The 15,422-nt window shown below is 39.3% G+C and overlaps 1 protein-coding gene across 12 annotated transcripts in view; it reads right to left on the bottom strand.

The window, feature by feature from the left end:
- Positions 1–1,842: 1,842 nt before the first annotated feature.
- The window catches only part of Chl1 (cell adhesion molecule L1 like), a 210,044-nt gene continuing 196,464 nt past the window's right edge, over positions 1,843–15,422 (bottom strand). For 11 of the 12 annotated variants that reach the window (XM_021639370.2, XM_021639375.2, XM_021639368.2 and 8 more), the window contains 4 exons: positions 15,233–15,394; positions 14,480–14,611; positions 12,765–12,837; positions 1,843–5,625 (listed from right to left, as the gene is read on the bottom strand). In XM_021639370.2, coding sequence (XP_021495045.1) covers positions 5,409–5,625; positions 12,765–12,837; positions 14,480–14,611; positions 15,233–15,394 — 584 coding nt within the window. In that variant the 3' untranslated portion in view covers positions 1,843–5,408. The remainder of the gene's footprint in view (positions 5,626–12,764; positions 12,838–14,479; positions 14,612–15,232; positions 15,395–15,422) is intronic. The other variant, XM_021639372.2, reaches the window with a different exon arrangement.

Below are 15,422 nucleotides of genomic sequence, written 5' to 3'. Positions count from 1 at the left end.
GGGATTTCCCCCTCTCTTCCAAGTCTTCACAAAACATTTAAAAACCAAGTCATTTGTCAGCACATTCAGTAGGGTCCCATTAAGTTCAACACACGTTTCTTCAGAATTTCTAAGAGAATTTAAAAGAAGGAGGCTATTAAAACACAGAGAAGTGTATAAAATCTAAGGTGTTTACAACCCAAATCACTCTAGGTGTAATCTCTTGGCCTGGATGACTCTGTAACATTAACTCACTTAACTAAATTCCTTGTTCTCTAATTATGCAAATTAAAGAAAGACATTTCCAGGTCAAAAGTGATAAAATATCCAAGGTATTTAGCAAATTATCTTAAAAATCAAATTATTTAGTAAATAAGGCATCTCATAATTAAAAGAACATGTGAAAATTATTTTCTAACCATTTTGAATGTATAGGATATTGTATATGTTATTAAAAGACACATTGATAAGGTTTATTTTTATGTTATTGCTCCAAGCACAGAGCTCCCTGCTCTGTTTTTTAAACTCTTACAAGGAGTTTATTTTTTTCTTTACATTTGTTTTATTAATTACGGTTTATTCACTTTGTATCCCAGCTGTCACTCCCTCTCTCATCCCTTCCCAATCCCACACTCCCTCCCTCATCTCCTCCCATATCCCTTCCCAAGTCCATTGATAGGGAAGGTCTTCCTCCCCTTTGCTCTGACTCTAGCCTATCAGGTCTCATCAGGAGTGGCTGCATTGTCTTCCTCTGTGGCCTGACAAGGCTGTTCCCCCTTCAGGGGAAGATGATCAAAGAGCCAGCCACTGAGTTCATGTCAGTTACAGCCTCTGATCCCATTATTAAGGAACTTACTGAGACTGAGCTGCCATGGGCTACATCTGAGCAGGGGCTCTAAGTTATATCCATGCATGGTCCTTGGTTGGAGTATCAGTCTCAGAAAAGACCCTTATGCCCAGATTTTTTTATTCCATTGCGCTCCTTGTGGAGCTCCTTTTTAACTCCCCTTCTTTCACAAGATTCTCTGTGCTCTGCCCAAAATTTTGCTATAATTCTCAGCATTTGCTTTGATACCTTGCTGGGTGGAGTCTTTCAGAGGCCCTCAAGATCCAGCTATAATATGCCTAGGCATATATCCAAAATATGCTCAAGTATACAACAAGGACATTGGCTCAACCATGTTTGTAGCAGCTTTATTCATAATAGCCAGAATCTAGAAACAACTTAGATGTCCCTCAATGGAGGAATGGATACAGAAATTGTGGTACATTTACACAATGGAATACTCCTCAACAATTAAAAACAAGGAAATCATGAAATTTGTAGGCAAATGGTGGGAACTAGAAAAGATCATCCTAGTGGGGTATCCCAGTAGCAGAAAGATACACAGGGTATATACTCACTCATAAGTGGGTATTAGACATATAATATAGGATAAACATACGAATCTGTACACCTAAAGAAGCTAAGCAAGAAGGAGGGCCCTGGGTAAGATGATCAATCCTCACTCAGAAAGGCAAATGGTATGGACATCTGAATTGGGAGAAAGCAGGGAACAGGACAGGAGCTACGGTTTATTTTTATTTATTATTTTTACTTTTTTTCTGAGAAGTAAGCCAGATGAAAATATATAAAGGTTACATTTGTATTTATTGTGACTGTGAACCTGATCAGTGTGTTTAATAGGCCTTGATGACATCAAATAGTCTGTAAACACAGTGACATGGATAAAATGTTTTACTTATACTGCTGCAAACTTAACTAATTTATGCTTCATGTATAGTTTCAGAAACAGCAGAAACCAAGATTAAGCTTGAAATGTAAATTCTGTTTTTAACTGGATAGAAAGGGACACGGACGTCTTTAGAGTACATGAAGTCAAACTTTTATTTGAAAGCTGAATTCCATGTGTAATGAAAATAGTTTTGAACCGTACATATCCATAGGCATAATACAAACACCATCTACAACACAAACACACTTGAATAAAGATCTACTATGAACATTAATCTAAGTGAAAACAGAAAAGCTAATCAGGTGAACCTGCTTTCCATACCTTTTTTTCCCCTCTTTGACGATGCAGTCAGTTTAATATACAAAACACAGTAAGCTTTGGCTCAACCCTATTTATCTCACTATAGGAACACTAGGATACATCTACCACAGATCACAAACCAGTCCTATTATAACCAATTTAAAGTTGTTACAAGAATTACGCCATCATGGCATGTAAACATATTTAGGGTTTCAATTGGCAAATATGTTTTAAATACTTAGAAAAGCAGCCAAACATCTCTCCTTATTGTCTTTTATCTCTTCCATGAGTATAAAATAGCATAAGTCCATTGTGCTCTACATTTTTTTTATAAACATGGGTACATCTAAAATATCAGATGCCTTTATACCAAGAGAATAAATGCACGGATTTCACATCTTATAAACACGCATGCAGAATTAGTGGAAAACGCTTTTTGTATAGCAAAGACCCTGCTTCATTTTTCTCCTGATTAATAATTTCCAATGGCATGTGCAAATTGTACTCCTCGGTTAACAGCAGATTTAGCTTATTTTCTGTAGATCTGTTTTGTATAAAAATATATTTATGTGCTTGGAGGGGAAAGAAGTTGAGTTGGCGTATGTGGGGGTGACTTTTCCATACGTAATTAGATTTCAGGTTGGGTGATGGAGTTAAAAGGCATCTTAGATTTCGTCACTTGTAAATTTTTCTTCGTACAAAAGAACACCCTGTGGCAGCGATCATTAGCACTTTGTAGCACAGTTTGACATGAAGCAGTTCGGCAACGTGTCTAAGGTTTCTCTTGAAAGTCAGCGCTGGATCCTGGAAGAGAACACGGATTTTTCCTGACCCTCGACCATCTCTCTCTGAAGCTATCCCCATTGACAATCCTTGAGATTATATACAATCACTTACATTAAAATCATATCGTCAGTAGACTACAGAATGTGACTGCAAAACCAACTAAGAACAAAGTCGTATGTGTTAGCAGCTGCCTTATGACTCAGTGGGCATTTTTTTTTCAAACAATTATTGCCCATTTGTAATTGGTATTGCACATCACAGAGTCTGCCAATCATTGTCTGAGGCAGAATAAGAATAAAATCCACTTCAACCTATTGGATATGTTTTCATTTGAACATATTGGATCGTAATAATTGTATAATAAAAGCAACGGAGTCCATGGACATTTTCTGCTTTGCTGAAGATTTACAACAGAATGAAACCAGATACTATATAAAAGTTCACAGAGGCTAGAAAAAGGTGTTATAAACCAATCTTACTTTCCAACAACTAATGAAAGAATGATGAAGTCCATTTTAAATTAATAAAAACATGTAAGTATTTGTGTCACCTTCGGACATAAAGATTATTAAATTCCTAATGCATCAATTCTAACTTTTTGGATATTATTTTCAACCTCTGAGGCCCTTTCAAAGCCACATTTTGACTGATGACAAAGAAGAGGAGGCAGAATAATAGCCCAATTACTGTCAGTCGCATCCTTTATTTTCTGTGGAGCTCAGTGCTCCAGGGAGAGGAGTAATACAGGTCCTCTGACAAAAATTTTCACGTGGTAATGGCTCTTCCATCATCAGTTTGCACAGCTGGGCTTGTGTATCCTTACAGTCACACAGGCCAGAGAACAACAATGTCTGCCCCCATTTTTATTTGGTACTTCTAGGAAAGTAGCCGAATATTGAGATTCATGATTAAAAACACAAAACAAGCTTTTCCTGCCTATGCGTTCTGGAAGATTCATTAGGTTAAAAAAGTATGCTGTATGTTCACTAGTGCATTGCCTATTTTACACGCCCACCATTTTAATCCCCAAGCAACATCATATCAACAAAACATGAAGAATGAAGAGTGTACACTAGTCATTGCACAAACTGAAGTTAGGTCTGTCAACCAGTGTCACTTAATAGTCAATAATTTCATGGAGAGGTTACAAAGTTTCCATTGAATGTAAAAGCAAACACTAATATTTTCTTATGTGTATGCAGAGTCCTCTAAGGCATTTCTGAAACATTCTAAACCTTCTGTGCTACTTTAGATGGACTGGTAACCCACATGCCAGAAACAAAATTTCCTGAATCTGTACCAATAACTTTAACAGAAGGAAAACATTTAAAACAATGATCATACCATTACAAGTACATTTACAATATGATATAATCTAACACGTATATAAGATTTTCTACAGTACATAATTTTCTTTTGGGGGTGCTGGGGTAGAAATCCACTCCTCCAAAACTTACTTTGAAAAATACTTAGTGCATTTCCCTCCATGGTTATGCAATATGTTATTTTGAGACCACGTGATTGAGACAAATATAAGAAGAGAGTCCAATTCTTCATGTAGTCTTGAATCTGGAATCCTGTGCAACTGTGTCTAGCCCCAGAAGAATAAAGATGGTATCTAACTATATATGCTCTAGCTGTACAAACATGCATATTAATGTTCTCTTTCTCACTTCAAAATAAAACACTATGCTTTAAACAGTGTAAATATTAACAAAATTTGTACAATGCATTCATGAAATATACTCAAGGTAACCAGTATATAAACATAAAGGCTGAACATACAAATGAAGATATAAAGTAGAAACAGCAAAGCTTTCGGCTCTTAAAATAACCTCTGACCAGCACTCCCTTTGAAGCTCCAGTTAGAACAAGTTTAAAAAAAAATAGAAAGCAAGAAACAAACAGAGAGAGAAATAAAGATGCAGAATTGCCATAACTGATAGAAAAGAAAGACAGTCATCCAGGCAATGAAAACACTAATTATATGAAAATGGCAGTTTCTGGACAAATAGTTAGGAGCTCAATAAATACGAGTTGTACGATCATCTTAGACTTTTGCTTCTAAAAATTTAAATAATAACTTTAGACTGTATAGATTCCATGAAGTGTTTAATGAGACATTCATATTCCTTTTTACATGTTAAATAACCAGCTTGCTTGCTTACAATCTTTTCAATCTTTTAACCTGTAGTGAATGGAAGTCACTAAAACAGTTCTTAAAGACTAAGTACAATTGTGCATCCAGAGAGAAACCCACACAGTTAGCAACATCAATGCACAAACCGCTCAACAGGCAGGTGTGGAATATGTGAAACAGGAACTTTGGATTAATTCAAAGTGGATCTACATACAGGATTTGTTTTGTGTTCTGCATTTTGAGCACCTGAAAACAACACCAAAAATGAAACACAGACCTGAAGTGCTTGGCATCTGATTTTTCTGATTTTTTTTTTTTTTTTTGGAAGGCAGTGCTACTTTTCTCAGTAAAATTGCAGAGTGTCAGCCTGTGGACATGTGTTTCCACTCCTGTGTAAAAGGCTTTGCTCTCTTGAAAAGAATGGGGAGGTCTGGGCTAGCCAGCCTTGGTGCATAACTATGCTGTGCTTACGCTCGGAGCGGGAACGTGGCTGTTGAACTCCCATTGCTTTCAACAGATCCTTTCTCCTTAGCTCCAGTGTAGGCGCCAATAAATGATCCATCCTCGTTGAATATGGAGTGGTCCCCCTCTCCGTACTCCACTAGACTGTCAGCGCTCTCTGTGGGCTGCATGTTCCTACCCAGAGACCGCAGGCTTCCCTTGAGAGGCTTTTCATCACTGTCACTGGAAAACAAAACAGAGCCGTTCCCCAGGAGCTCAGATTTACAATCACACACACCAAAGACTTCACAGGGTCTAATAGGTTTTATCATTTTCAGGTTATTTATAGTAACACAAATGACAGAGGCATACACCTGAAAAGACACATGCACAAATAAGTATTTTAAAAGCCATAACTGAGGAACACTTTTCAATTTTTTAAATTTTTACTGTTTTTCTACACTTTGGCTTGCTTTCCTTTTAAAACAGACATTCCTTTGGGGTACCAAGATGTAGCACGTTGATTATATTGAGACTGTTGGTTGGGCACCTGTGTGCCCCCTAAACTCACATGCTGAACTGCTAAACCTCACAATGATAGCATTGGGGGTGAGGGTCACTTGACATTACGACTCATAAAACATAGTATTTGTAAAATGGATTTGCTTTGGGGCACCAGAAAGCCACCTTGCTGTTTCCACAGAGTAAAGGGCACACCCACGTGAGACACTAACTCTCAGCACGTATTTCTTCCTGACCTGGGTCTCACTGCCCAGCCTACAGAATTGTGAGAGAAATGTCCTGGTTGTCTCTAAGAAAGACACTTAGTTATGACATTTATAACTGTTACTCAATGGCCAAAGACAGAAGATAAATGTTACTTTCCTTGCCTGTGCACCCTTCTTGCCTCTGGCCTCGTGTTTTAACTTTTATTTCTCATTTTGATCATATCAGTTCCCATATTCTTCCCAACTTTTTGGTCTTGTTCAGTGTAACCGACCAAATTCAATCTGTTGTAGGATTTTTCTTTGATTAAAATTGTTAAAGCACTCTGATTAAATATAGCAGGTGACATGTACACAGGCACAAGCACATACACACGTGTGTGTTTGCGTGACATAGCACATCTAAGTAGACAGAACACTTGTTAGGAAGACTAAGGGCATGGATCTCCAAGGAGAAGATGAGATAGATAATGAGGGGGTACGAACAAAGGAGTGTCTATATGCATGGACTTGTGAGACCTTGATATCAAAAAGACAGGCAAGATGGCGGCACTGGTCGCACACTGGGTCTGATCATTAGGGTAGCAGTGACTGCACATCGACCGACAGACCGAACTGTGGGGGCCAAAACACCAGTGACTGTGTTCCCCAGGTGAGAGGGAAGCCCACTGTGAGGGAAACAGTCAGGTCCTACCTCAGAGCACCCAGTTAACCCCCAGAAGAGTTTCCGGTTCCAGCAGGCACTTGGAATCCAGCACCTAGCCACATGCCTGTGTGCTGTGCTCACCTTCTCAGACTGAACTGTGAGCCACAAAATACCAGAGAATGGGTCTCCCAGTAATGAGGAAACCTCATGGATAGAGAAATAATCAGGTTCAACCTCAGGGTACCCAGCTAATCCCTAGATGTTCCTGGGTTCTTGCAGTCTCGGGGTCTCCAGACTCTAGCCACATGGCCATGTGCTATGCTCACTGGCCCGTGAATACCTTCTCGGTACTAGGGCACAGAGCTCCAACCTCAGATCTACAGATGCCTGGGAGCTATGGGAACAGCCCCAGACACTGCTCCAAAGCTTGACCTCTCTCTCTAAGGAGACCAGCCAAACCTCTGGGCTCACTGGTTCTTCAAAGGGGCTGCACCCAGCAAACATAGTGTCTGAGCACAGTGTCTGAGAAGCTGCAGTTCGTTAACTTCAGAGCAAGAAAGACAGTGGCAGGAAAGCTGTCTCTGGGACTTCCTCTGGTCAGAAGAGAGCCCCTGGGTTCCTTAGGGGTCCATTTAGTCCACAGAATCATTCCCTGAGGAAAGCTGTGGCAATTCCCTGAGAACCACTAGCCATTCAGAGACCAGACCCACCAATCTGAGGAAGGCTCCTGTGGGAACAATCAGCTTCCTGCACAGGGGATTTTCCAAACCACCTCTACCCCACAGGACTCCAGCAGATACCAGAAACTATCAGCCAATGCCTGAGACAACCTGATAGATGGGTAAAGGCCAGCATAAAAACACAATCAACAAAAGCCTAAGGAAAGTGGCATCTCCAGAACACAATTATCCAGGGGAAAGCAGCCCTAGATACCCTAACACAAGTAAAACTCAATAAAATGACCTTAAATCTATGCTTATGAAGGTGATAATGGAGGACATGAATAAAATTCATAAAGAATACAAGGATATACAGGCAAACATATTGTGGCCTTTAGAGAGAAAATAATTAAATCACTGAAAGAAATGAAAAAAAAAAAAAAGAGTAAAGTTCAAACAAACAGGTGAAGGAATAGAATGAAAGGCAGAAAAATATACAAACAGGTGAAAGAAATCAGTATAACGTGTCAAAATCTGAATATGGAAATGGACACATTAAAGAAAACATAAACTGAAGAAGGAAATCATGGGGAGGGGGAACTTGGGGAAGAAACCAGAAATTACAGAGGTAAGCACCTCCAACAAAATACAAGAGATGGAAGAAAGAATCTCAGGTGTAGAAGATAAAATGAAATAAATTGATACATCCATCAAAGAAAATGTTAAATCTAAAAAAATCCCACAACAAACCATCCTAGAAATCAAGGACACCAGGACAAGACAAACCCTGAGAATAATAAGAATAGAGGCAAAGGAAGATTCCTGTCTCCAAGGCCCAGAAAATATTTTCAACAAGATCAAAAAAGAAATTTCCTCAATTTAAAGAAAAAAAAAATGCCTATAAGCATACAAGAGGCCTACAGAACACATAATAGATTAGACCAGAAAAGAAAATCTTCCTGCTACATAATAATCAAAACACTAAATATAGAGAACAAGAAAAAAATACTAAAATATGTTGGGAAAAAAGGCTAAGTAACATATAAATGGAAAAACTATAGTCACACCTGACTTCAACAGAGACTAAGAAAGCTAGAAGGGCCTGGACAGATCTCATGCAGATCCTAAGAGAACACAGGTGTCAGCCCACAGTACTATACCCTGAAAAACTCTCAGTCTTCGTAGATGGAGAAAACAAGATATTCCACAACAAAACCAAATTTAAACAGTACGTACCCACATCTCCAGCCACACAAAAGATACTAGAAGGAAAGGAGCCCAAGAAGGCTAACTACTTGCAAGAAAACACAGAAAAAAAAAAACCTTCAATACAGCAAAACTAAAAGTAGACAAGCACACAAACACACTACCACAACCAACATCAAATAAAAGGAACTAACAGTCACTGGTCAGTAATCTCTCTCAGTATGGACTGTACTCTCCAATAAAAAGACACAGACTAACAGAATGGATGCTTACACAAGACCCAACATTATGCTGCATACAAGGAACACAACTCAGCCACAAAAGTTTTGTAGATGTCTGTTAGGTCCATTTGATTCATGACATCTTTTAGTATTATTGTTTCTCTGTTTAGTTTTTGTTTCATTGACCTGTCCTTTGGTGAGAGTGGGGTGTTGAAGTCTCGCACTATTCATGTCTGGAGATGTATGAGTGGTTTAAGCTTTATTAATACTTCTTTTACAAACATGGGTGCTCTTGTATTTGGGCTGTAGATTTTCAGAATTGAGATCTCTTTTTGGTAGAGTTTTCCTTTGATGAGTATGAAGTGTCCTTCCTTATTGCTTTTGATTAATTTTATTTGAAAGTCTATTTTATTAGCTATTAGAATGGCTACTTACTCCTGCTTTTTTGGATCCATTTGCAGGCAAATGGATGCAGCTAGAAAAGATTATACTGAGTGAGGTATCCAGGAGCAGAAAGACACGCATAGTATATACAAACTTATAAGTATATATTAGCCATGTAATATAGGATAAACATACTAAAATCTACAGATGTAAAGAAGCTAAACAACAAGGATGACCCTAGGGAGGATTCTTAATTCTCATTCAGAATGGAAAACAGGATAGACACCAGCAGAAGTGTAATAGAGGGAACAGGATGGGAGCCTACCATACATGTTATCTGAAAGGCTCCACCCAACAGAGGCTTGAAATAGACACAGAGACTCACAAGCCAAATGTTAGGCAGAGCGAAGGGTATCTTATGGTTGAAGGAGGAGAAATATAAACCTGGAGGGGACAGGAGCTCCACACAGAGACCAAAAAAGCCACATGGAGACTGAGTGGCATATGGGATACATCTGAGCAGGGGGGCTTGATCCTCTCCATGAATGGTCCTTGTTTGTTACATCAGTATCTGCAGGGCCCCCTTGGTCCACACTTTTTGACTTTGTTGGTCTTCTTGTGGAGCTTCTTTCTCTTCCAGGTCTTTCAATCTTGTTTTCCACTCTAAAAGAGAATTAAGTATCCTCCCTAGAATCCTCCTTGTTATTCAGCTTCGTTAGGGCCTGTTTGAACCAGCTCTAGGGTCCCAGCTCTGCCTGAAATCTCAAAGGGGTAGCTATCAGGAACTACCAGAGATGACAGTCATCATGGACTACCATGGACCTCCAAGCCTGAAAATACCAGTGACAACAACCACATGTCTAAAAGATAGCATAAGAACACATTTAACAAAATGAAGGACAATAAGGCACCGCCAGAACCCTGCTAGCCTACTACATCAAGTCCTGGATATCCTAACACACCTGAACCACAGGAAATCAACCTTAAATCTAATATTATAGAGAGGACAGAGGCTTTTAAACAAGAAATAAATAAATCCCTCAAAGAAATACAGGAAAATGCAATCAAATCAGTGAAGGAAATGAGTAAATATTTTAAAGAAACATAGGAAAATACTGTCTTCTGAGAGTCTTCATCCATCAGGGGATGGAAACAGATGCTGAGATCCACAGCCAAACAATAAGCAGAGATCAAGGAGTTTTGTGAAAGAGTTGGGAGAAAGACAGAGGGAGCCAAGGGATAAAGGACACCACAAGAAGACCTACAGAGTAAACCATCTTGGGCCCATGGGGACACACAGAGACTCAAGCATCAACCAAAGAGCATGCATGGCCTAGACCAAGACTCCCTACACATATCTAACAGATGTGCATCTTAGTCAACAGATGGGTCCCCTAACAAGGGGAGTAGAGCCTGTCTTTAACTCTGTTGCCTGTTTTGGATCCCTTTACCCTAGCTGGGATGCCCTCGATTGGAGAGGATGTCCTTAGTTCGGCTGTGATTGGAGGCTCAAGGGTGGGTTGCTGCCCCTTGGGAATCTCCCCTTCTCTGAGAAGAAGGAGAGAAGGTAATGAGGGGAGAGGACTTTGAGGGCACAACTGGGAGGAAAGGATGGAAGGGGCTGGGATCAGCCTGTAAAGTGAAATTTTTAAAAGAAACAAAAACAATGCTTGTGGACAGTTTTCCCAGGACTTTAGTGGTCCCTTCCAAATGAAATTTGAGATATTGTCTGATGCCCTCCCCTTAAATGTTTTGACCCTACTGATTCACCACAGCATAATCAATAAAATATGCTAGAGCAGTGAGATATAAGTTCTTAGATCGGCTCTCAGTCAACTAGAGCTTACAACGTGGGTAATGGCTTTGGTGTTTCTGCTCTGCCTGAAGTTAGGTGTTACAAAGCTAGGTGCACTGGAGACAGGTCCACGCGGTATGGGACTGAGGATGACTCTGGATTACCAAAATCAGAAGTTCTTACTGCACAGGTTTGAGTGGGACCAAGCTTCATCACCATCCATGTAAGGAAGCAGATTCTCTGTCAGCCAAGCTTCCAGGAGAGAGCATAGCGATGGTCAAAAGTCTGTCTCCCAAAGACCATAAGCCAGAGGCCCATCATTTCACATGGAGCTTTAAGATAATGCCCAATTATTTTCCTACATTTCAAGTTTCAGAGATAACTAGGAAGCAAATTCAAATCAGTACAACAGCACTGACTGTAATTTACAACTTTTCCAGGCCAATGTCCTTTTTCTTTTTACTTTCCCTTTTTATTCCCTTCTTCCCCCTCCCCCACCCTCTCTCTTCTTTCTTTCTTCCTTGGGGGTCCCACACATCTTTTGCTCCCTGGTTTTCTTGTTGATAATTATAAAAGCATAAAAGGAAAGCATCTACTCAGTGGAAAAAGAAGTGATGGGCACAGAGCAGAGGCATGGCAATGCTGAAATCTATACTGGTTACTCCAGATCTCAGTTACTCAGAGTACACCATGATCTGGATCATGCAGACAGATTCAGAAATGAACCAGTAAGGGGCAGCCAGATTCCTAATTTGATATGTATTCTTGTATCATATATATTAACATCAATATGAGTCTGAAATTTATAATAACTTTCTTGACCTCAATAGAGAGAGAGAATAGAGGCAATTTGACCAAGGCATGGTGTCAACAAAAGAGAGGAAAGCTAGGAAATGTAATGAAACACAGGGCATGGCAGAGATGTCTACCTGGAGACTTGGGAGTTGCAATCCCTCCTCGAGTGCTGCTTTTGTACTTGGCTTCTTGCTGTGCCTTCCACCCTTACCTGATGCCCATTTTCACACTCAGACATTGAGTCATGCTTTGCCAATCAGTCATCAGTGACTCTATGCTTTGAGTCTTAATTTATCTCATGGATGATGGTTTTCCCAGAATTCTTGTCATGCAGAAATAGTTGTTCATCTTTTAAAATCTTTAATTCTAACTGAATAATCATTTTTATTTTTAATCAAAGTTATTTGAACAGGGCAGGGTTTTGACTGTTTTGTTGTTGTTGTTTTGTTTCGAAGTCTGGGTTCATGTACAGAATTTGGTTTGGAACTTCTTTGCTTTTATAAATGCACATAGCAGAGTGGTTAACTTTAATCAGACCCATAATGTCAATTATTGATTTAAGACATTTTGACTACCTAGTTTAAGGGTCATCATTTATGACATGTGTTTTGCACAGAGCTTCTACTAAGGAATATTTATGTCCCCTGCTACCCAGACCGTGGTCCTCAACACACCACTAGCCATAACAATTCAATTCTTACAAAAATAGATAACAGCAGATGGAAAGTAAAAAAGTAAGAAAGAAAGCAAGAGAAGGAGGAAAGGAGGAAGGATGGAAGGAAGAAAGAAAGGAATGGTGACAGAGAAGTGAGAAGAAAACCTTTGTTAAATTCTCCTTTATAATCATTGTGATGTAGTTCCATTACTTCACGTATAAATATATCACTTTCTGTACTTGACAAAACTGATGAAAGTGTTCCAACTGATCACAAAATAAAAATTTACATTTACCTGTATTCACCAAAAGTTTCATCTTTTGCTGACTGAACTTCTGGATCTGGGTGTAAGTCTTCCTTTTCTTTTACTGAAACGAAAAGTTTGAAGTAGTGTAACATCATCCAAAGACATTATAAAGACCTGTCTGCATGGCTGCTGAATGGAGAATAGTCATAACACACTGCCTTAAACTTGTATGCCAGTGATACTAGTATCCTAAATGTTATGTATAAAATATCAGGTACTTTTCATTTAATCAGAAAAGATAAGGATATTTCTGGGTTCTGTTTTTTTTTTCTGCCATGGTAGAATTTCATGTCATTCCTTAATACAAATTGAGTACTTGCCTTACTGAAAGAGTCCAGCTTAGATCATTCTGTCCATGAACATAAAATACTCGATATTCATTTTTTTTCTCCAAACTATTGAAGATGTAATTGGCTCCTAATGACCTATGTCATGAAAACAGTTTACACCCTTCAAAATATTCTGCATCAATATTTTAATCAAAACTACCTCAATGATAAAAATAATCAGGGCTACCACAGCAGTATAAATATTTAATTATTTGAGGAATGGTGGGGATGGCTCAGTTGGATAAAGTGTATGTCAAGAAAGAGTAAGGACCTATGTTCTATCCTAGCACCCATGTGATAAAGCCAGATTTGATGACAACCAGTTGTAATCCTATCTCTGGGAAGGTGGAGAAACAAGGATCTCCCAGGCTTGCTTGCTAGCTAGTTTAGCCAAATTTGTAATTTTCAGAATCATTAAGAAACCCTGTGTTAAAAACAAACAACACCCCCCCCAAAAAAAACCTACAAAGGTGGGGATGATTGGGAAAGATAATAGATGCTGACCTCTGTCCTCCGCATGCATAAACACACAAGAAAATGTGTATATTCTGAGATTCATAACCAAACTTTGGGCAGAATGCAAGGAATCTTATAAAAGAAGGGGGAGATAGAAAGACCTGGAAGGGACAGGAGTGCCACAAAGAGAACAACAGAACCAAAATATCTGGACCCAGGGGTCTTTTCCGAGACTGATACTCCAACCAAGGACCATGCAGGGAGATAACCTTGAACCCCTGCACAGATGTAGCCAATGGCAGCTCAGTCTCCAAGTGGGTTCCCTAGCAATTGAAACAGGGGCTGTCTCTGACGCGAACTCAGTGGCTTGCTCTTTGATCACCTCCCCTGAGTGGTGAGTAGCCTTACCAGGCCACAGAGGAAGTCAGTGCAGCCAGTCCTGGTGAGAACTGAGGAGGACCTCCCCTGTCAGTAGACTAGGGGAAAGGCATAGGAGGAGAAGAAGGAAGGAAGGAGGGACTGAGAGAAGATGAGGGGGTGGGCCAATGCTGGGATAAAAAGTGAATAAATTGTAATAAATAATTTTTAAAAAGGAAAAGTAACATAAATTTATTTGAAAATGTGAGGCATGAGATGGTTTCTTGATTCTCTTACCTTTAAAAACTCAAGCAAACTAGTCCCCTTCAAGATGTTTTTCACCACTGCTTACTCTTAGCTGTCCTTTAATACGAAAGCTATTTTGCATTAAAGGGCATGAATTGAGAGGATGCTCCAGAACATGTATATTTCTTTTTAGTATATTTTGTAACTACTGTGCTATAAAGTTTTAACTGTATAACTTTTATAAAGTAGTTTCCGTAAAAAGGTCCCCAGTAACAAGACTCACAGTTTAAAAATCACATCAGCCCATGGTTTTACCTGAATACTTTCCACCTCTGTTCCTCTTCACAAAGCAAACAGTTAACAATACCAGTGTGAGAAGAGCAATCGCACACATCAGTCCAATAAACCAGCCTTGAGTGGAGATGTCATCATATAAGCCAGCGTACTCTGTTTTACAGAGAGAAGGCACAGTGTTGACCTCTAGAATCAGGCCATGATACTATGTAACACTGGAGAAAATCTGCTATAGCTTTCAAATAATAAATAAATAATCTTTCTTTTAAGCCCATGGGAAATAAAGTAACCTGAAGGGCATTTTGTTGGGAGACACTAGGAAATCATTCCTCCCTTCCTAAGGAAGAGACACTGTCCAGTTGCATTTAGCTTTGAAGATGGGAATCAGAAAGGATAGTGAAGTTAAATGCAGAAGCAGCAGCAAGCAAGCCACAGCACAAGCCGCCTGGGTTACAAGCAGGTCACCGTGGCGCCTCTGGGAGCTTTGCTTTGCATCGGGTTTTCTTTTAGATTCTGTTATTAACAGGTGTTAATTAGCAGGAAATGTTTTCAGGTGACTCTGGTATACTCAGTAAAGGAAACAGGGCATCATTGTGACATGATTTTCACTTTGGTAATTTTGAAAGGCTATGTATGCCAGTAAAAATTGAAATCATGACCTTTATATCTGGTGTAGTCTAAACTTTTGTCTTTCAATACAATATATATGTAAAATTAAGCCATAGGTCATGGTCAATTGGCTAAAACTACTGCCGATACAATCTCATTTCTCACCTCTCCCTCTTGTCTCAATTACATCTTGAAAAATGCTATCGTTATCACCCCAATTCTTAGTCATTAGGTGAACAATATGTTCCGCTCCGGGCACAAGTACCTCTACGGGGTGACTCTTTTGGGTAAGGTTTACTCCTTCTGTTATCTTCCTGATACCTTTACCTAAGAAAGGTACACAGTTAAATCATAT

This window comes from Meriones unguiculatus, chromosome 5, assembly GCF_030254825.1.
Source record: "Meriones unguiculatus strain TT.TT164.6M chromosome 5, Bangor_MerUng_6.1, whole genome shotgun sequence".
Lineage (NCBI taxonomy): Eukaryota > Metazoa > Chordata > Mammalia > Rodentia > Muridae > Meriones > Meriones unguiculatus.
Note: the sequence above shows the minus strand (reverse complement) of the source record. Positions and strands in the feature narration are given on the sequence as shown.